Here is a 22284-nt window from a genome sequence, read left to right on the forward strand (position 1 = left end):
GAATATTTCAGTTATCCACATTCTGGTGAGCCAACAAGTGACAGGATCTGCTGGGAAGCAGGGCAGGAGAATTTTTCACTTAAAAACCCATGAAAAAAAGGCAAAAAGCCTGAATTACCTTAAGGTAATTTACTGTAATTATATTACATCAGGGAAGTGCCAAAAAAAAAAGCATTTTGGGGCAGTAAATATAGACCTTGCCAGTGTTCTGACGGGTTTTTGTTTAAGAAAGCTGCTCAGAAAGTTCAGTAAAGTTGCCACAAACATCTGTTCTCCCCTTCCCCCAACAAGAAAAGATTCCAATAAAGCCATTTTCTAGAGCACATCCTCCACAAAGGTGGTTTAGTGGGAAGATGGTAATTTACTGAGTGGAATTTTCCTTAGAAAGGATTTTATTTCCCTTCATTTAACATTAAAGCATCCCTAATTTCTTAGTGAATACATAATTAAGTAAATCAGTTATTTTTCAGGATTTATACCAAAATAATGACGTGCCTCCACACCACACACAGACCTTTGGCAGGTAAAAACCTCACGCCCAGAGACTCAGGAAGCCACTTTCTTCAAATAATCTCTGCACCTTTTGATGAAAAACGAATGTATTAGAGAAAGAAGCAGCCAAAGCACGAGAATTGCAAGTTTCAATGTTTATTTTCCCCAAGACAGCCTAGCCTGCACTCTACTTGGATAAATTCACAAGCTAGTTTCCGCTGCTTCTAGTTTTAAACTTTTAACCATGTTTCTGATGACAAGGAATGCTGCAAAAATACTCTAGTCCAACAAAGAGTTATGATCACAAAATAATCTTTATCCATTCTACAGTGTTTCAGAATTACCAGTTGATTTTTAAAACACAAGGTAGATATAGATGCTAATGGTGGCTAATCTGGTATGTTTTATTTATTATAGCAAACTGTTGTTCATGCAACACTTGTGCTCAAAGGGGAAGGCACAGCATTTCCTACAATGAGCCACCTTATAAAGAGTTCAGTTTGTACAAATTTGTAACCTCACCTTGAATTTAGTGTGCAGGACCTCAAAACTGAGGCATTCCTCCAATTATAAAAACACTTGCATCCTTTTTGTGCAAGTTTTAAAAATACAAAGTTTTCTCTCTAAAGTGGCTCAAAATAGATTGTTCATGGCTGCCTACATCTAAGATAAAAAGAGTCTAAAACAATTGGATTAGGCATATTAAAGGTGTTCAAACCATGACTTGATTTGTACATCTATTCACACCTCTTTTCTCGGTCTTTATTCGGCAGTACATATGCACCAAATTTCATTTTTTAGACGTTTCCATATCATTTTCATAGAAAACAAAGTTTGAAAACAAGTAACATTGAAACACAGCACGGTATCCTACCACAACAGAAACATTTTGGTTACAGGACTCAACAAAATCTAAAAATGAACTATGCTGTAGATTACCACATGCAAAGGTCTTCATGTTATCTTTGAAAATGAAAAGGATGAGGTTTTTTATTACCACATTTTACTGCTTTCTACTATTATGGCAACTTGTGTACTGCAACACAGTCTAGTTCGAAGGGAAATGAATGATTTTTTTTTTTCCATGCAAAAATCTACAAATTAGTTTTGATGATATGGAAAAGCTTTTCATAACATCAAACATTCATCTGGTGCAAATGCACAGGGAAGCCTTCCTGAAATTCTGACTTTACAAACAAACTAAAAAGAAGCCGTACAGGAAAGAAATGAAAAATAACTCGAAAGAAAAAAAAAAAAATAAAAGAGGGGGAGAAAAAAAAAAAAAAAAGGAAACAAAACAAAACAAGAGAAACACAGGCTGCAGGAGTAAACCAGAGTCTGCTGCTAAACCGGTCTGGTGTCCAGTGTAAGGTGACACTCCAAGTCGATGGGTTAGGTTGTTCCAGCCCCCTGAAGGCGACTCAAGCTCCATGCGCTCACAGACAGCATCACACCCACTCTCTCATCACACGGCAGGCCCGGCGCTGGCCCCGAGCCCCCGCTGGGATCCAGCCCGGAGCCCCCGCTGGGATCCAGCCCGGAGCCCCCGCTGGGATCCAGCCTGGCAGCGAGTCCAGACATTCACTCAACGGTGTCCATTCACACGGTGCTTCATAGCAAGGCCTGGGCTCATTCTCTTGGACTTATGTGGGCATCCTATTCTCTTATGCTTACGAGGCTTGATGATGATATACTGCATTTCCCCCAATTGCTCTAGGAAGTCGGTGTTCCGTCTCAGGCACTGAAGATCTGTGACCTGTAGCCCTTTTTTTTCTTTGAACAATCTAAATAAGCATTCAGTGTGAAGTTTTTCATTACATTTTGCCACTCATTCTCACTCGCACCCACTCGCCATCTTGACTTCATTTGGGCTTTTCTGTGATTCCAAATGAAATCTTCACATTTGCTTTCCCGATTTAATGCAGCAGCGGATCCCATGAGCCAAGATTGATGGATCAAACCTTTTTTTTTTTGTTTTATTCAGTGCTGCATTGTACCTAACTTCCAAAATACCACTCTAAAACTGGAACCCTTCTGCTGGTACATTGGCAGATGAATTGAAACCAAATGTTCCGCCTTGTATTGCTTCTGGAACAAGGCTTGGATCTTCATCAATCTGGAACGGAATGGGAACACTGTGAGTGGGGACAGGGACACAAAACCTCACTAAACAGGAGCTGCACACTCCAAAAATCATCTCCATCTCTACCTAATGAACTTCCCTGCACTGAGTCTTGCCATTCTTCCCCCCAGTTCAGTAGAGCACTAAAATGAAGTAATTTAAGCTGAATTGTTTTAGCTTTTATTTAGCAGGAAAGTCTACATGGCACCCAATAATATCCTGCTTATGGAATTTTCACTGCTGGAAAAGTATTCTGTCGGTCTTCTAAACATTCACAGTTCTTAAGAGATGACCAATACCATTAAGTCAAGCAAGGATTAAATCCAGACTGCAGTTTCTATTTAAACTGGGTAGCACATATTTGGTAACACAGGTTACCACACTGACACTGGATTAAATTTCAAGTCCTGCTCTTTATGCAAAATTTAAGTTGCTAAACAAGACTTGGATGTTATTGCTCACATAAAAGTGAAAGTCTAGCACAAAATGATCTTCAAAGTGAAAACAGGGCACGAATGCAGCTGAGCTCTACCATTCCTGCAGTTCTCCAACCAAGCAGAAACCCCCTCTCCCTTCACGGCACAGACTGCCACGACTGCTTTTCCTTTCTCTGCAATTATGATTTGAAGTGCACACAAATCAAACCTCCCTTTGATTTGTGTCACGTGTTTGAAATGAAAACAACATTCTTGATCAGTACATCCCACCCCTGAAATTATTCCAGTATTCCAAGCGGTTTGCGCCAGGAGCAGCACAAGCTCCGACTCGGCACTCGAGGCAGCAGGGAGCTTATCAAAGGGGAAATGTCAGGCTCAGGCAGGGGCTCAGAGGTAAGGGAACTATTCAAAGCCTGGGATTTTAATCCCTAGAGATGAGGCTTAAATTAGGCATCAGATCTTCTTTAGATGCTTCATGGTGAGGAATGGTGAGAGAGGCACTCGGTTTAAACCAGGGCTCGTTCTGCACCGAACCGAACGAGTCCCACAGAGCAGCTTTACCCCCAACCATATTTATAAATATCAACCACCACGAGGGCAGACTGCAGAGAATGACACACTCACATCATCTGAAGAGAAGAACTGATCAATGATCTCATAAGCCAGTTTGTAGATGTCTTCATTTTCATGGTTTTGTAGCTGTTCAATTTTCTCCAGCCCTGTGACAAATGCACGAGGAAAATATCAGAACACCGAGTTCAGGCAAAACAATTTTCCAAGGAAGAAATTAAAAACAAATCTGGGAACAGAGTGACTATGATTAAGGTGCTGTAAACTCATATTTGACTATTTATGTATATTTTTATACACATTTATATACAGACAAATAAGTGTACAAGTACATACACGTGTATTTTTGGAGCTCTGACAAGCAGAGTTTAGGCTCAAACACCTCTTCTCTCCTCCCAGCCATCACCAGTCACTTGATTTTTCTGCTCTCCCTCAAGATTTGGCATTTTAAAGACTATTCTACTCCATGTTAACAAATCCCACTCAGTTTTTTACCTGTGCCCAAATTTAATATCACTGTTTTTCATCCCTGAAAAGTTTCAGTCAACTTAAATAACAACCACCATAGAGGAAGTCTCAGAGCCATTAGGAAACTAAAGTTATCATATTTTTAAAACCACTGTATCTGGAATTCTTTTTTTCAAGTCCACCTGGACATGACTTGTGCATGACTAAGGTAAGCACATCATCCCTACATTAACAGAAACTAATCTGTCAAGGAGAATAATCTGTCTAATAAATGACTGTTACAAAATCAGCATTTAATAAGTTTTACTGCCATTATCCAGCTCCTCCACATTTTAACTTAGGTAGGAAAAGCTGGGTATATTCATGTGACAGGCATGAAAAGGTCACTTTAAAAAAGGTTTTAACCAACACACAGCAGGAAGCCAAAACATCAATTTCTGCAAAAAACCTCTTGAAATATTGATCCTCCTACCTCCACACTCTTCTATAAGGTTGGCTATGGTTTCTGCTTCATCTTCAGCCATTTTTAATATATTACTTAGTCCATCCAGAACCACTTGCACAACTTGTGCATCTTTTACTGTCAGCAAATTGCAAAAGGGAGGGATTACATTTTGTTGGATTAAGTAAGCCACCTGAGGGAGGAAAGGCAGGAGTTACACCAGGAATGTGGCAGACAAACAGTGCAGCACAAACACAAATGCAAACAAGCTCCATGAAGGCCAAGTGCTCAAAGTTACCCAACCAGGTATTCTGCAGTGGCCACTTTCAAAAATCCCCTTTTGGAGCATTTAAAGGTAACATTTATGTTAACTATTATTATGTAATTATTATTATTATTAAAAGGTGACATTTATGGATCAAGTTATAAATATATTTAAGGGCTACAATACACAAGTAGCAGACACTGAATTTTTCAGTATCAGATAAGGAGCTTCAACCTCATCTTTGAAAATCAGCAGCACCACCCCAACCCTGCCCCTAATCTGGGTTTACAATGAACTAGTGTAATTCTACTAATGGGATACTACCCTTGTAATTATCACATTCTGATGGTTGGGGAAAAAGGTAAAAGGGGATGTGGAATGCCAGGAATCCCATCAGACCCTGAATGAAGTCACTCCCAGCTCCCAGGCCATCCTAAGATGTCATGTCATTCCAGAAATGAATGAGCTTCCAACTGAAGCTCACTCTCCAATCCCTTGTGGAATAGGGAAGAGTTACTGAACAGTGGAGGAACAGAGACATCCATAATCCTGGCACTCCCTCAAATGCACCCAAGACAGGGAATGGACCTCAAAGTTTGACTCACTTGGTCTTTTCTTCCGCTGATCGTTAAGTTGCTTATTGCCCAAGCAGCTTCTTTCTGAGTACCAAAGTCACCCTGAAAACACAACCACAGACACAAACAATCACTCCAGGCTTTCTGGAACAGTATTCCCAGAAAAGCTTGTACTTGTTACAGTCCACCCTGCACAGTATCACTGTATCAGCTGTGTGTAAGCAGGGAAAGTAACTCCCAAATCCTGTTCTGTTCCTCCCTTCCCTGCAACCACGTTTTCCAATCGATCTTCCAGGGGAAGGGAAATTTGTTTACATCAAAGCACATAAAACTGCAGCACTCACTCCACTCTCTCCCACTCCTTATCAACAGCTGTCATGTCCTACAGGCAGAGATAAGCACTAAGTGTCAGCTTTGATAAAGCCCTGCACACACTGCAACTGTGGCTGCCTCTCAAGTTCCTCAGCTCAGGGCTGTTTATTCAATTTGAAAGGTCTCCAGTTCTTTTCTCAGGGATCAATAAATTGACAGTTAACAGAACTATTTATGAATGGTCTTTTCCCCTGAATACTTCCTACTTTCTTTTAGCCACCCCCTTGTTTCTGACAAGCCACAAGGTGGTTTGGAAACTCACATTTTGAGACACAAAGAACCAAAGAACTGAAAACAAACACAGGTATTTGAAGTCCCACATGAGCATTCAACACCAATCCTTGTGGTCTAACCTTATCTAGAAGATGAATTATCATTGGAACAAGGTTTGCATCTATTACTGCCTGAACTTGCTGCTGGTTTCCTGCAGTGATGTTAGATAGGAACCACACGGCTTCCTGCAAAACAAAAGGATGGCAGGAATTAATTCAGACAGTCTTCTAGAGCATTTATTCCCCCTCCAGCAAGATCCTCTAACATGCACATTTTTCCAACTCCACAAGACTCTCCAATCTTTCACTGTTACCAGTTTACAACCAAACACTTCAGATTAAATGGAAAAATTATTTGGAGACATAAAAAAAGAAGTCACAGATGAGCACTCAGTAATTGCTTCCACCTCTGACAATGAATGCTGGAGCAGGTTTCAGCTGATGGCCAGAAGAGCTCCAAAATGCATGACAGCATCATGTTTTCCACACATGAGAGTGGCAGGAGATGTTCTTTACCTCCTTCATAATGTCCCTCTCCTTGGCTTCAATCAAAAAACACAACACCTATTGCTTAAATGCTTCATTTTCAACAGTTATTGGCCCCTTGATGCTCATTCTGTCCACAAGCCCAGGACTCTCCTTCCAGCAACATCCAAAAGCAGGTGCCTGGCACAGTGTGCAAGAACAGATCTTTTCCCCAGCAGCCCCTCCCAGTCCTGAATTGAATTAAAAATTAAATTAAAAATTAAATTTAAAATTAAATTTTGAACTAAGTCAAAGAGTGTGTCTGGATTCTTATGTTCAGTAAGAATCAAAAGTCCCCACACACCTTTTTAAGTGGAAATCGATCCTTTAGTCAAGAAATAACAGTTTCACATGAAATTTTCAGTATATTCAGAGTATCAGCTTCTAATCTTATACTTGGAAAGATTTCTGCCTTCCTAGAAACCTTCCATCACTGCTCAATTCCCTTCTCAATCTCTCTGGAACAACAACTTTTTAGCTGAATGTTTCTCTCCACGTGAGAGTCTGGAATTTTCACGTTTCATTCAACTGAGTCTCTGAGATCAGATCACAGGACCACTTTCATCAGTGACCCTGTTAGAGATTTCGGATGTCTGGGCTTCTCCTGGTGGGCTTGCTTTGGGCTTTAATCATGGGCAGTGTTGCAGAGTGGCCCCAGAAGTGCCCAACACGCCTCAGATGCACTCCGGAGTCAGCACGGAAGTCAGTGCCCCCATTCAAAGCCTTTTCCATCCATCCCCACACACATCCCCCACCCCACCCCCAGCTGACTTGGTTTAAATTCCATTTCTCACACACACTCCATTCAAAGACATCCAATTATCTCTATTTCATCACTTCCAAGAGAGTCAGTTTAATTAAAGTGACATTTCACGTATCGAGAACTCCCAACTTTTAAGTCAACAGCCAGATTTAGAAGATAAAGCTTTGATTTCATAAAAATTCAATTAGAAGAAAATCAGGAAACAACATCCTTGTCAAGTACAAGTCTGCAGCTCCTCAGAGATTTTCCTGTGGATGTTAATCTCCAGAAAAACCTCAGCACTTGCTGCAAACTGCCATAAACTGGCGTAAGGAGCCAATTACTCAAACCTCTGTGACACTGCATTGTGTGGGATCCAAGCTAAGCCAGATACAAAAGTTATCAGTCAGGTACAATCACTTGCCTTATTAATTTTTTCTTTGGGATGTGTCAGAAGTGCTGGAAAATGTGAGAGAGCTTCACAGTTGAGAACTACCTGTGTCTGCTCGTCGGTGCCGGTGACGATGTTTCCTACAGCTCTCAGAGCAGCCGTCTGGAAATGAACCACAAACAAAAACACTTCCTTTCAACGCAGCTCTTTTCACCAAATATTTTTTTTTTTTCTGGCTGAGCACAAACAGCTCAGAAAGCAAAAGCTTTTATGCAAATCACACAGGAAAATAAAAAAAAAAAGCTCTTTAAACTCCAACTCTAAAAAGAAACCAGTTACTTTCTCTAGTAGCACGTTTTGAGCAGCACTTCCTTCAAGGGATCCAAACTTACTTGCACTTTAACTTCTTGATGGCTGAGAAGAGGAACCAAATGAGGGACTATTCCGGAGTCTATGACCATCTGGATCTGCTCATTGCCAGCATCCGTTAGATATGAGAGTGCCCAGACTGTATCTACCAATATCTGACAGGACATGGGACAGAAATAGCACCAAAATAATTAAAACTACAGTTAAAAATAAATGAAAGATTAATTTCCATTAGTGCTGTGCATTCACACACAGAAAATCTAATTTAAACAGCTGTAAATCTGAACATTTCGACTGACAGCTTGTAAAAATGGAGTGTTGTTGCAGCTGACAACTCCTGACTGATTGAAATACAGCCATTTCCAAAATTCAAATAAGCTCAATTTCACCTACTTACAGCCAAGAAATTAAAGAGCACAATTACTGTATGAACATTAGTTAATATATTTAAGACATATTTTGGCAAAGCACTGTTGCCATCAACTCAGACAACTGAGCTACAACTTCACTAGGAAGCAAAGAATCTTAAATTCTCATTTGTGTTTAGGCAAAAAGATGAGCTATTTTATCATTTCAGTAAAGTCTTGCTCATTTACTTCACTATTAAATAACAATGTTCATATTTGACACCTCAGAAGTTGCATCTAAACCTGATATTTGACATGTGTAGCAGACACTGTTTTTAATTTCATTTATACTGATTTTCATTACAGATTCAAGTGCTAGGCACAAAAATTCCTGTATTTATCTGTAAATGAATGCTCACAGAAATACAACTGAAACTGCATTTTATTTTTAAGTGCAGGGAAAGCACATGCAAATAAACACTTGCAAAGACACAGAAATACCAGGGAAAAAAACCAAATTAAGACTTAAAAATAAGCAGTTAAAAGATATCAAAATAAGTTTGCCCTAATGAAAGGGAACATCACAGGTTTTTATAAAGAAAAAGAGTTAATTATGACTACAAAAAGAGTTTATTATAGCTACAAAACTATCTCAGAGCATAAAAGTGAGTCTGAGTTTGGTTACTTACATTTACATCCGTGTGGTGAATTAAAACACAGAGCGCTGGCAGGATCTGAGGAGGGAAAGGAACAGTTATTTTTATACTTGAAGTTATTTTTAAGGCAGACAAACCCCCAGCTGGGGGTGGGTCCCAATTCCATCACCTCCTGGATGGTCTCCATCGGTGGAGGGGGGTCTTTGTGGCGGCACAAGTTGACCATGACCCAGGTAACGTTCCTTAGGAAGGTGATGGGGATGGAGGGGCTGATGAAGGACAGCAGAGGCTTCACTACTCCAAGGCTAATAACATAATCTCTACACTGGGGTCCATCACCTGGTAGAGACAGCAAAGAATTACTGTTATTTCAACAGCAAAGTTCCACAATTCATGGATTTAGGGATGTGTGGGCAGACAACACCAAACCACCAAGAAGAGTGGACAGCCCAACACATTCCTGAAGATTCCATCAAAAACTTTATAAAGGACACTAAAACATCCTTAGAAGTTTTCAGGGGTAACACCAACCTATGATATTTCCTAAAGCCCACACAGCTTGCTCACAGACATTTTGATGAGGTGAGTGCAGCAGCCTCAGGAAGAGCGGCACAGCATCTGAAAGGCACAAAAATCCCCCATGGGATGGTCAAAAGTGCTTCTCAAAACACCAGATATTCACATCCTCAACTCTTACAGAGGAAATTTTTCTCCTGGTAAAGAACTGGTCAAAAGTTCACTAATTTCCCAGGTGACACTGAAATAAAACACTGCAATAATTCTTCCTTTGCTGGGTATTCTTACAGAGCCTGCCCTTCAGAATATTAAAAAAACCCCGACATTGAATTTGTTTGCAAGTCTCACAAGTTTACTGGAGCTTGTCAGGACTCCAGATTTAGCACAGGATTTCTGAATTCAATAAATGTCACTAAGCTTTGCATCAGAATCAAGTGCAAAGCAGGAACTTTAAGACCAACCTCACCCACTCAAATGAACCAATTTAAGAGTAAGTAGGGGCCCAGCTCCATTATGGACTGGGAATGTAGGAAGAGGGCAGGAAAGGCTTCCACATTTAGATAATTGATCCTGGTTTATTTTCCCCCAGCACTAAGGTGCTTGCTTACATAATAGTTGAGCCTATAAAAAAAACCATTTACTTTAGATCACAGATTTCAAGAGAAACTGGTATTTTTAGTTGCTCTCTCAATGTAAATCATGTTTTACTAGAGAGAAATAAATCACAGCAGGATTCTTATTTCCTACTAAATAAGGCTATTTTATAAGGCCTGGATGCAAGGAGAAAAAAAACCTTCCCAGCAAGCATATTAAGTACTTTTGGAAAGATTACAACAGGCCATCTTTTTCATTGAAATAAATCAAATTTTCATGTGTCAGAGCTATTAAATGGACTAATTAGTGCATACACAGACCTACAGAACACCACTGACAGCAGTGCTCAATTTGTTGATAAACTAGGTTTAAATACAAAGTGTTCTAGATCAGAGGTGTGGGACAGATTATCTATTAATTAGATTTCCAAAAGAAAACTTGGGATGCAACTGGGGAAGGAAGAGGATGGGAAAAAGGGAAGTTAAAAGAATTAAGATACACAGTAAAAGGGTCCAATCCAAATTAAACTGAGGTTTAATTTTTTAACACTGAGGTTGGGAAAGCAAAGGGCAACTTATCTTGCAACCAACATAAGTTCTGTGTATTTTTGTATTTTTTTGCTTAAATTTTAGGCAAAACTTGTTTCACATTATGTTTGATTATTCCAGGAGGCTCAAGCACCTCTCTTTCATTCACTACCCTCAAAAATCCTGCACACTTCTACTTAGTTCTGCTTTACCAACAGAAGCACTACTTCAACTTAAGACATGCTTGGGGGGTAGAAGAAAGTTTCCTTTGCCTGGCAAAATTCAGATTGCAAATCCAACAGCAATTTCTTTCCATGCAGTATGAAGGACAGGTTTTTTTCCTTCAACTTGATTTTGGAAGAGTTTGATGTCAGGCACCCTCTGGACTTGGCCCTCAGCTCTCCCACACTCTTTGCAGTGAGACATGAGATCCCTCCACTGGGGTTTTTTGGTTGGTTTTGTTGTTGTTGTTGTTTCCTGTGGGTTTTTTGTTGTTGTTGTTTTTTGTTTGGTTGTTTTTTTGGTGTTTGTTTCAAGGTTTTTGTTGGGTCTTTGTTTGTTTGTTTGTTTGTTTTTAAGTTTGCAAACTGGAAACCAGCAGATACCAACTCTGCTAAAACACTGTGAGTTTCCAGAAGATGTTACTCACCCTTAGGAAACCCAACTGAATTTAAACCCTGAGAAAACAAAGACCAAAAGCAGGCCTGTGATTCACCTGACACCACCTGCCAGAGGTAGAACATCTGGCAGGAACCTTCATGGGCAGGTCCCTCAGTGACTGATTTCAACCGAATCCAACGTGTGGATTTGTGAACTTGCTTGAGAGGAACAGGGGGGGCTGTGGATGTTTTTTACAGGGTGTTTTAGATGATGTTATTGTTGTGGCAGTTTCAGAGTGTTACCCATGAGCAAACCCTGCTGGACTTACTGGACTGAACCACGGCCTGTGTCTGCTCCGAGGTTCCAGAGGCGATGTTTGTCAGAGCCCACGCGGCCTCAAACTGTAAAGAAGGACTGGTAAGGGAAGAGAAACACAACAATTATTGTAATGAGAGTTCTCAAATCACTCACACGTCAGTTACATACCAGCAATGAAAACATGAAATACTCACTTGTCATCTCTTTCAAGACAGTGCACTAAAATAGGTAATATTCCTGATTTTATTAGATCATCGATGGGTGGGTTGCGGTCGCTGGAGAGCAACTTCCTGGTTGGGGAAGGAGAAAAAAAACCACATTTAGCAGAGAAATCACAATGAGGAATCCAGAGCAGGGCAGTGATGGCTTCCTGGAGCTGAGTTTGGGAAACCTCCAAGCACAGAGTCCCAACAGCCTCCCTGACAAACTGTTCCAGTGCCACACCACCTTCAGGGCTGGCAATTTTTTCCCCAGTGTGTCTCTCTACTCCCAAGATTTGTTTTCTCCACTTGAAGTGAAAATAACAAAGCCCCCAAATTAAAATTACTGAGCTATTGGAAAGCCAAAGCCATTGCATCCAGTTTCAGTGCCATGTTTTCTCCACCAGGGAAGTTTGGTCTTTGTTTTACTGGTGACAGAGTTTTCCAGCTCCACCCTCCTCCACCAGCTCCTTCCTCCTCCACCCACCAAGGGAGATACTCAGACCCTTCTGCATTTAAAGCTGAACACTTTGCAGTCCTCCTAATTATATATTTTAACTCTACTTGTGAGAAGCATCAAGTTTGCACCAAGATAAATCCATGTATTTACCTACAATGACAATCCACGCTACTTAAAAGATGTCTTGATTTTTTCTGAAGTTCTTGATATCAAGTTTTCTTTTTAAAAAAAATCAGTTAATTACATGCTATTTTCAGTTAAGTTAGAACATATCTTCTGACTCCAAAACCATGATAAAATGAGAATAAAAACCAAGATATTTGAGAAAGCTGTGTTCTTACCTTGCTGCCTGCACAGCACTTAACTGTATACCCTGGTTGTCACTTGAAGCATTCTAAAAGAAAAGAAAAAAAATAATTAGATTTTTCACACATTTGTCACCATGACACAAGGAATATTTAAACAATTAAGTTGGTTTTACCTGTACTATTGCCTCCAAAGAAGTGTTTTGCTAAAAAACAGAGACAAAAGCAGTTAGAAATTCAAAATGTTTTTAATGCATGCAAAAAGAAGATATGCTTGAGAGTTAATTCTTACCACTCTGAAGTCACCATCTATATCAGAATCTTCACAGATATCTTCATGGGGAACATTCCTTCTCTTTAGAAGATGTTCATCTCTTTTGTTCTGGAAGAGAAAAAGGAGTGAATACCTTCAAAACTTTGATTTAGGAGGTGTGGGGGTTTAAAGGAAAGAAGAGAAGTTTCTGTTTTAAACAAGCATCATAAACATGCTGTCATTGATAGTGCTAAAATTACCAGGAAGCTGGAATGGACTGCACAGAGAAGCACATTTTGGAAAACACTTCTTCCCAAAAAAATCCTGCCTCCAACTTTATGGACACAGCACCAAGTTGTGCTGGAAGTTCCACGTGCACAAATCCATCCCCACTGACATCACAACCTATTTGTCACCACTTCTAATGAGACACAGCAATTCCCAGAGGCCAACTTTCTGTTCATCCCACAAGGAAAATAATTCCAGTTGTGATTCCTTTCCTCAGGAGCCAGTTTTCCAGCAATTCTAGTGTTACCTTCAGACTCTCCCACTCTATTGTGTGCTGTAAGAAAACAGCTTTCTGCCTACAGATCAGCAGGAGCATCTGATTTCCAAAGGGAAAAACAAGCTTTTTGTAAGTGTTTAAAACCTGGCTGGAGGAGCAAGAGTGATTTATTAAATTACAAATAAAACCCTGGTTTTCAGGACAAAAAATTATGGAACTCTCAGTAGCAGGTATAAAAATTTCAGAACTTCCTTCTAAGCCAAAGTTTAGATTAGTAAAGATGAAGAGATAGTGGAACAATGTTTTTGGTGGATACAGAAAGAACAAAGTCTTAAACAGAAACTCTTACATTTTACTATGTAAAATCCCATTTAATAATAAAAATCCTGGATCATCTCACCTTTCTCAATTCCACCACAACTTCATTTCTTTGTCTTCTCATAGTCTGCAAAGAATCAAGATCAAAATACATCATATTCTGAACTCAGACCAATTTTAAAAGTTCTTGTACAACTATTTAAGTTGATGCACTTTAAATACTTGTACACAAAGGGTTTAATTTTCATTATAAAAGCAGAAATCCTACAGGAAATTGGAAGTAACTACGTTATTTGTGTCTATTTTATTTCACAGTAAAACAGTTTCCTAGGTGTTCATGATGAAGAAAAAAGGGTGTATGGAACCAGGAATAAACAGGTGTCCTTGAAAGGGAAAATTGAAAGAGTTGTGCCTAAACCAGCCCCAGAAGCATTATAAAGACCATGGCAAACCAGCAGTGAAGTAGCTTTATAAATAAGCTCAAATTAAGATATCTTGTAAGCAAAGCCAGGCTACAAAACTATTGTTTATAGATGGAAACCATATAAAAATCCTGGTACTTTGAGAGCAATTTTTTGGGGGTTATTTTCTCTACAGCTCCCATTGACAGAATTGAGGGGGAAAAAAATCAATTTGTAAATATACATAAATTGTTTTATTCTGCTTTGCTACTGCAGTGAAAACAGGAGAATAAATCAGTCTGGAGTGATTGTGTTCCACACTTTGAACTTTGCTGCTCTCATTCACTGCAAAGTTCAAAACAATTCCACTTCTATTGTGACTTCACTTCCACGAGTCCCAGGGAAAGTCTGAAGTCCTGGAAATAAAGGTCTGCACTAACACAGGACAGAAGGAAAAGGAGCAGCTTAACATCAACAGCAAGAAGCTGCTGAAGATAAGGATTAAATGCCTGACTTTCAGAAAATAATTATTTTTTTATCAAAAATAATGCGCATTTCTTCAGAATCAAATTTCAGCTCTGAGCAAGAGAAATTACCTCCTCAAAGGAAGGAGCTCCAAGAAAAATGAAGAGGACAGGAAAGGAAAAGAAGGGATGGTTCCCCACTGCTTTGGAGGCAGAACTTGTCATGGTTTGAGGACCAAAAAGCAGCTCATTATGAGGAGAAAAAAAGGCAGGGGAGGGGAAAATCCAACCCAGGAGCAACTCCAGCAGCTGCAGCAACCAGGGAAAAGCTACAACAGCCAAGTGCAAAGTATTCCAAGGCTAAAAATTCTCCTGTGCAGCCACACAGCTCCCAGGGTGCTCCAATGCAGGGCAGCATTCCCAGCTGGGGTTCCCCAGGAAAGGTGTGCTACCCACCTGGCCCATGGATGGCTGCTCTGAGGAGCAGGGCTGAAGGCAGGAAGCACTCCAGGGTCAATTCTCTGGGCTCCAAGAGAAGCTGATCCACTCCTGGATCCCATCCCACCCCTGAGAGGCTCTGGGAAGATGCTACAACTTCCCAAGTGACCCATCTCTTGCAGGCTCTTGCTCTCAGCCTGAGCCACAGTGCTCAGTGCAGCCTCTCCAAGACTACCCTGGCACATCCAGTATGAAAATAATATGGGAAAAACCTCTGATAATGAGACTGCAGAACTGCACCATACCCCTGATGAGCTCACAGGACCATTAACACCTTCCCAAACCACAACCCAACAGAAGAAGCATTCCTATCAGAAAGCTAGAGGGGGAGAGGGATGATCCTTCCCAGACATGCTGGTCACCAAGAGCAAGAACCCAATGGACATTTCAAGGAGTAAAACACTGAATTGCTGTAACACCAACTTAAAAGGGACATTAAGGTGTAAAGGATACTAAAAATAATTGCTACAATTAGTGGTGGTAACACAGCACCAGGACAAGCACATGTGACACAGACAGGGGGAGGAGCGAGTGGGACCTGCACAAGAACAAAGCCTCAGGTGTGTCATTTAGAAGTTTCTTTACTTGAGAAGTCATATATACAATTGGTTAGACTTAAAAATCCTCTGCTGGAACAAGAATGCCCTCCCTTGGCAGGCCCTTGGTTTAATTCCTGCCTGCTCTGCAGAGACCTGCACACCTTGGACTCACAAAAGCTGCCAGTGAAGTCACTCTTAGGCACAATTTACCAAAATAGGGCTCCACTAAAATAATCCTCTGGGTAAACAGTGGTCTGTTGACAAAATAGTTATTACTGGTCAACCTGTCACTGCTCTTCCTCCCGGGAAGAGGAAAAGCACAACAAAGGAGAACTGAGGTCAGCTCTGTCCCGGAGTTTCACGGCATCACCACCTCAGCCTGGGGATGGAACAGTTTGGAGAAACTAAACTGCCAAGCAGAGTCCAGATCAACTTGTGTTGTCTTCTGGAAAACAGCTCTAAGGGCAGGAAGAGAGGCATTGGAAAGGGACATTATTCCTTCTGTTCTGTGGGAGATCACACTTGTCAGACTTCTCTGAATCAGTTCCCAGCTTGCACTGACACAACTGTGAGCAGGAAACCATTCTCAACTTAAAAGTTTTGGAAGCACAGTTCAGGATGGCCCTGGCAAGGGCTCCAATTGCAAAACAGGCATCACTTCAGCAGGAATTCATGTGGCTCTTGCAGTCACTGGATCCTGTTTGTTGTTTGCTACATCAAAAATCAAATGATCCGATCTATTTCTGTCAGCCTGGGATGGCCACCCCTCCATCCTCCTTTTTTTCAATTATATTTAGCTTCAGATTTATCATAAGGGCTATTTCTGACCATTAGTCATGACTGAGCCCTTCAGCTTATCATTAAAATCTCGTGGTAGCTGATGCCTGCAGGATCCCCAGACATCCCAGTTTTCACAACAATGCCAGGAACAGAGGCAGCATTCCCAGCTCCACGTGCCAGCCCTTCCTAAACACACCTGGAGCTGTGCTCCAGGATCCTGACCCCTCTTCTTTCCCTGAAGCACCACACAGTGCCTTCACTGCTGGCTGGGTGGGGTTTTTTTGGCTGTTATAAAATATTTCACTTGAGCAGCTCCATTTATACACCTGCAACAGGAAGGTCTGGCAGCACACAAATAAAGGCAGAACTTCACCTGTTCCTCTCAGTCCAGGGAATGGTTTCCAAAGGCACAGAGTTTCTGTTGGGGAACTGCAAAGGCAACAGTTACTGCCCAGCAGAGTTGGCTGGGCCTTTGTTCCTCCCGAGGAAGTTGCTATCAAACAGAAAACAAACCCAACAGAAAACAAACCCAACAAAAAACAGCCCGGGGAGGGGATGGGGTGTAGGTGTGCAAATAGATTATTTACCCCCTCAAGCTTTTGTGAGCTGGATGGCATTTTTGATTGTTTTCTTATTAAAACACTGCTTACTCACAGAGTAGCTCCTCAAAGCACTCAGTTTGCAAGGGGAGGATTTGTCTCCAACCACAGCACTGACTAAGAAACCTTGTCCTGTCCTTCCCAGGTCTGAGGCACCAAACTATAAAACAAGGGAAGAGCCCTCCAGGTACATCCAACTTCATATCTGGGTTTGATAAAACCCCTCACTTTTCACAGCCAGTGTAATCCAGTGATCCAGGCCCTGCTCCATCCATTATTTCCCCCCCCATTCTAATCCTAGGATAGTATATATATATTATTTCTCTCCTATACTGATCCATTACAAACTGGAACAATCGAGTCTTCTCCCAAGATCACTGATACAAATCCTCTGGAATTTTAAAGCCAACACAGCCTCTACAAGATGGCCCCAAAAACCAAATCTCAGCAAGTGTTCCCCCTTCAGAAGGATAATGGGATTCTCAGCTATGGATAAATAAATACAAATCAAAAGGACACTGTATGTGCTGTCACCCCAGGTTTTCCTGCAGAAGTTGGGCATGGCAAATCAAATGCCTTATACAAATATCTCAGGATCATTTTGAAGTGACAAGATGGATGAGCTTCACCACAGAACTCCAAGTCAGCTTAAAGGAACCTATTTTTAACTCAGTGAGTGAAATTCTTGCTCTCCTTCAGTTCTTCCATATTTAATCCCAAGGAAACTATTTTGTGTGGGATACAGAAAAGGTTGAAAAGCTTCAAAGCACCTGCAATATTCAATATATCTCCTAACAGCACCTTTCCCTCACTCCCCTGGAGCTTCCTTGGTGTTCTCAAACACATTATTAAAGTCCAGTGAACGTTACTGGTAACTCTTAAAATCCTGACACTGCTGATCTTAAAACATCTTCATTCAATGGCTGCTCCAAAATTAGTTTTGGAGTGCTCTGCATCGCAGTATTATCATCATTTCACATCATGCATCACTCAATTACAGAGCAGAATTATCTATTTACCACTATTAAAGCAATTCTTAAGAGTCAGGGAAGGAAAAGCCAGCAGGAACTCAGCAGATTCTTCCAGTATTCCCAGAGAAATAATATGCATGAAATATTTTTTGTTTCATCTCAAAAAAACCCCAAAAATCTAAATGTCAGTGAGATCTGAATGCTGCAGCAGGCAACAGTCACCACCAGAAAATGAGATGTTGGATCACCTGGTGAAACAAAATGAAGCAAAAATAAAACAGTCCAAATCTCTTCAAACCTTCCCAAAACAAGGCTGTACTCAAGACCCCTAAATGCAGTATTTAAACAGATATTATTTAAACCCAAACTGTTCACAAAACTATCACAGACACAATGAATTTACACTTTTCTGGCCTGTTCATTGTAAAGATCTAATATTTGGTTCCAAGGTCTGTGGGACTACAATTAAAAATAAATTGGAAAGAAGATTTGGTGGCAGCACAGCCAGACCCACAACAAACAGAAAAAAAACCAGCTCACCCTTTCTTATTCAAGGGAAAAAAAAAAAAAAAAAAGCTCAAGTAAAACCTGTTCCTCCTTGAAGACACAAGATGAAAAAAGTCACCTTAACCAGCTCCCTAATGGATAAGCATTTGCATGATTTAATATCAGAGTCCAGATAAGCCCTTGTTCAAGGAAGATTTTGGGGCTGGATGTTAAAAAAAAATAAAGTGACCACTTCTGCAGTTTTTAAGGCTCCTCTTTGTGCTGTAACAACACTATTTCCCCCCCCCCCCAGCTCTAACAACTCTTAAATCTTGAAGGCCTTAACTAGACCTGACTAGAAATGCTCAAAAATACAGAGAGATACTGCCTCAAATTACTGCTCTCACAGCACAAACTCCCCCAGTGTTAAAAAGTTTATTATCCTGTGTATTCCTTGGAGCAGGACCATAAATAAGGAAAATAGACAAGGGGATATTTTATGTTTGTGGCCTCAGCTCCCACTTTATTCCCAGTGCCATCACCAATCTGTCATCTCCAAACACATGGCACAATTGTTTACAACATGCCCCTGCACGAGGGTTTACCCAACACTTCAGCATATCAAAGAATTTTGCTGAACTGCTTATGTAAAACAGGTGTGTGTGCTTTGGGTTTTCTGTCTTTTTTTGCACCTTTTCTCAAGGCCAGAATTTGTATTTTTAGAAGCACAGAAAAATCAAAGTTCAACTTTAAGTCGTTAAGTACCTAAAAAGGTAAATATATGCTTAGTATTTTAAGAGATAAAATGCAGGAAATTCCACGACTTTTTGTAAGAAATACCAAAATCTTCTGTGAATATTTAAGTCCTGGAAGGTGAGGACAATGTGCCAGGAACTGCTGGCAATGTAACTGCCAATGGACTGATCTGAGCAACGTGGAATCAGAGAAATATCATTTTTAAGTTTGTATTTTACTGCAGTGTCTGGAAGTATCTATTAACTTGGGATTCACCACAATTAGAGGGATTTATTATTTGTCATGGATAAGAAAAATAAGATTCTTTGGAAAAGCAACACATGGTGAAGGCAGAAATTCAGCGGAGATAAGAAGGGGGAGGAGTGAAGGAGAGGGAGGAGGGAAGGAGATAAAGATCAAGTGTTGGCTTCCTCTGCAAGCAAATAGACAACTTTGTGCCCAAAGCACCAATAATTGGGGTGTTTAGGGGTTATCCCACCCCAGGACACTCTGCTGAGAGGACAGGGCCAATTCCCTCTCACTTATGACAAGTGGGATGTGTGAGCAGTTAATTAGCAGCAAGGACAGCCAGGAGCCTGAGCTATTGTATGAAAAACAGCCCTGCACGGGGGTTATTTTGGGTACCAGGCATATGCTCCAGGATTTGCTGGATAAATGTCAATATCTAAAATTTAACACGGCCCTGCAGTGGGTTTTCACTGGGTAAAAGGCCATTTAAAGTGCACAAGCAAATAAAGAAACAACGCTGAAGAGATCCCCTGCTTCCTGACACACACACGTGGTTTCCCTGCATGTGTCCATCTTGAACCTTCCCCACTTCAGCCCATTTACCCTAAAACTTTGTGCACAGGCACCCAAGCAGCTGAATTCCAACCTGGATCTTCCTATTCATCCCATTTTTCACTGTATTATCATTTCTATGTGCCTTCCCAAAGATGCCTTCCTACAGTTGCCTAGTCAACGATAACAGAATTTATATAAAAACAAATTAACACGCGAGGGCAAGTGGTTACTAACCAACCTCACAACAGAGCAATTCATTATTCCCACTCCCAGTATTTTTGGCACCGCCAAACTTTGTATATAACTAAATAATAAACTGTTTTATCAATCTACTTGGAGAAGAAATCGAGGTGTTACTGACTTCTGAATCGCTCAGATGGGAAACTTGGCTGATGTTTTAATTAACGCCAGCAACATAAATGAACCTCTTATTTTGAAACAGAAATGCTGTCCTGTCTTCACATGAAACACTGGAATATCGTGGAAAACGCTGGGACACCATGAGGCCAGTGAAAACCGGCCAAAATTCTCATCCAGAACCCTGCACTGACAATTTGAAGCTCCTGGGTGTGAGCTTAAGGGAGAGGGTTGACGCCTAATTTTAAAATTTTACTATTTACCGAGGAAACCCCGAGTTAATTATATATTTTATATATATTCTGCCGCGTTTAGGAAGCACCTTCACAGCTCAGACAACGGATGTGGCAATGCGGCCACCCAAAAAAAGTTTCGAGGCCCCGTGCTACGAAGGCAGAGCTGCTTCTCAAAAGTGAGGAGGGGGGGGAAAAAAGGGAAAAGCAGGGAGAGAGTAACATTAAAAAAAAAAAAAAAAAAGAAAAAAAAAAGAGAGATAGAGAAAAGTGGTTGGGTTTTTTTTTAAATAATATTTCTTATAAAGAGCAGGCAGTTATTTATTTATTTGGAGGCACGCAGCGCTACACCCAGCTGGGGCCTAATTCCTGACTCAGGGTTTTAGGGGCTGCTCGGAGCGACTGTTAATGGAGAAATTAAGGCCGGGCCGCCCGGCCCCGGGGGCGGGGTGGGCGGCGGCGGTGCCCGGCCGGGGGTTTGGCCGGCCCGGGGATCGCGGAGCCCCCGCGGGGCCGCCGGGCCGGGCGCTGCCCCTCGCCGGGCTCCGCCGGGCCGGGCCGGGCCGGGCCGCGCCCGCCCCACCGCGCGGCCTGCGCCGCTCCCTCCTCCCTCCTCCCCTCGCCGTGCCCTCCCCGCTCACCTCCAGGTCGCGGCCTTTGTTCTTGAAGTTCTTGAGGCGCTGGTTGTCCAGCTTCTCGCTGTCGGCCATGGCGGGGCCGGCGCGGGGGGGCCCCTCCGCCTCCTCCTCCTCCTCCTCCTCCTCCTCCTCCTCTTCCTCCTCCTCCGCCCGGGGCCCGAGCGCGCCGGGGGGGAAGCCCCCGCCGGGCCCGCGGCGAGGCGGGAGGGCCGGGGCTGTGTGGGGTGCTGTGGCTGCGGGGCCGGGCTCGGTGCGGGGTCGGTCCGTGCAGCGGGAGGAGCCGGGAGCGGGTCGGTCCCGCGGCCCCAACGCGCCGGTGCCGCCGCGCGGGGGAGGGGAAGGGAAGGGACGGTGCGAGCGGGGCGGGGGGGGGCGGGGGGGGGAGCAAGCGGGGCCAGCCTCGCTCTGGGCCGCGCCGCCCATTGGCTGCGCCGCGCGCGCCCCGCGGCCAATGGCGCGCGGCGGCGAGAGGGAGGGAGCGGGCGCGCGCTGACGCGGGAGGGAGGAGGGAGGAGGGGGGGGGGCGTTCGCCTCAGCGCCGCCGCCATCTTGGGCGGTGCGGGGAATGAGGGGAGGGAGGAGCAGCGCAGCGGGGACGGGCGTTCCCTGCCCGCCGCGGCGCCTGCGCTGCCGCTGTCAGGGCAGGAACTTAACGCTTTAATGCGACCCAGCTCTTCGTTTGGTATTCGCTTCCCTCTTGGAACCGAAAGTCAGCGCTTTAATCTTTCCCCCCGCTACACTTTGCGTTCGTTTCCCTCACGGATTCGAAAGCTAACGCTTTATTCCGTCTCCCCACCTGATTTTGTATTCGCTCCCCTAATGGAGCAAAAGTTAACACTTTAATATTTTTCCGTGCTATACTTTGCGTTCATTCCCTTCATGGCGCGAAAGTTAACAGTTTAATCCGTCCCCTCATGAAGCTGAAAGTTAACACTTTAATCCTGACCTGCACTAGGCTTTGCGTTCATGACCTTCACTGATACGGAAGTCGGCAGTTTAATTGTTCCCCTCACTCTACGCACTTGACGTTTCACTCCCCTCGTGGAGCTGAAAGTTAACAGTTTAATCCTTCACCCCGTTTTGTATTTGCTCCCCTCGTGGAGCCAAAGTTAACAGTTCAATCAGTCCCTTCACTACA

General features: G+C 42.4%; 1 protein-coding gene and 1 non-coding gene across 3 annotated transcripts; both read right to left on the bottom strand.

Annotated features, from left to right (window-relative positions):
• Positions 1-632: 632 nt before the first annotated feature.
• KPNA4 (karyopherin subunit alpha 4) lies at positions 633-21496 on the bottom strand. Of its 2 annotated transcripts, none has more exons than XM_064665764.1 (17): positions 21150-21496; positions 13724-13768; positions 12858-12947; positions 12742-12771; positions 12602-12654; positions 11795-11890; positions 11611-11696; positions 9577-9663; positions 9215-9384; positions 9079-9123; positions 8066-8197; positions 7703-7835; positions 6097-6197; positions 5402-5473; positions 4562-4724; positions 3676-3770; positions 633-2608 (listed from the first exon to the last, which is right to left on the bottom strand). In XM_064665764.1, exons 1-17 carry the CDS (start codon positions 21216-21218, stop codon positions 2510-2512), a joined length of 1566 nt encoding a protein of 521 aa, XP_064521834.1. In that variant the 5' UTR covers positions 21219-21496; the 3' UTR covers positions 633-2509. The 2 variants fall into 2 exon arrangements, with proteins under 2 accessions (XP_064521834.1, XP_064521833.1); XM_064665763.1 differs by having other exon boundaries at positions 6097-6201; positions 7707-7835; positions 21150-21494.
• On the bottom strand, positions 7078-7382 carry LOC135419975 (small Cajal body-specific RNA 7). The gene has a single exon (XR_010433246.1). It is a non-coding gene; the product is annotated as a small Cajal body-specific RNA 7 (non-coding RNA).
• Positions 21497-22284: the final 788 nt, after the last annotated feature.

Source organism: Pseudopipra pipra, chromosome 10 (genome assembly GCF_036250125.1).
Source record: "Pseudopipra pipra isolate bDixPip1 chromosome 10, bDixPip1.hap1, whole genome shotgun sequence".
Lineage (NCBI taxonomy): Eukaryota > Metazoa > Chordata > Aves > Passeriformes > Pipridae > Pseudopipra > Pseudopipra pipra.

Bases quoted from the DNA above. Each gene is read 5' to 3' on its own strand.
- KPNA4 (XM_064665764.1), bottom strand. From the start codon at position 21,218: ATGGCCGACAGCGAGAAGCTGGACAACCAGCGCCTCAAGAACTTCAAG. The intron at 13,769-21,149 runs GTGAGCGGGGAG...GATTCTTTGCAG, and splicing joins ACAAAGGCCGCGACCTGGAG to ACTATGAGAAGACAAAGAAA. The intron at 3,771-4,561 runs GTAGGAGGATCA...CATTTGTCACAG, and splicing joins CCTTATAGAAGAGTGTGGAG to GGCTGGAGAAAATTGAACAG.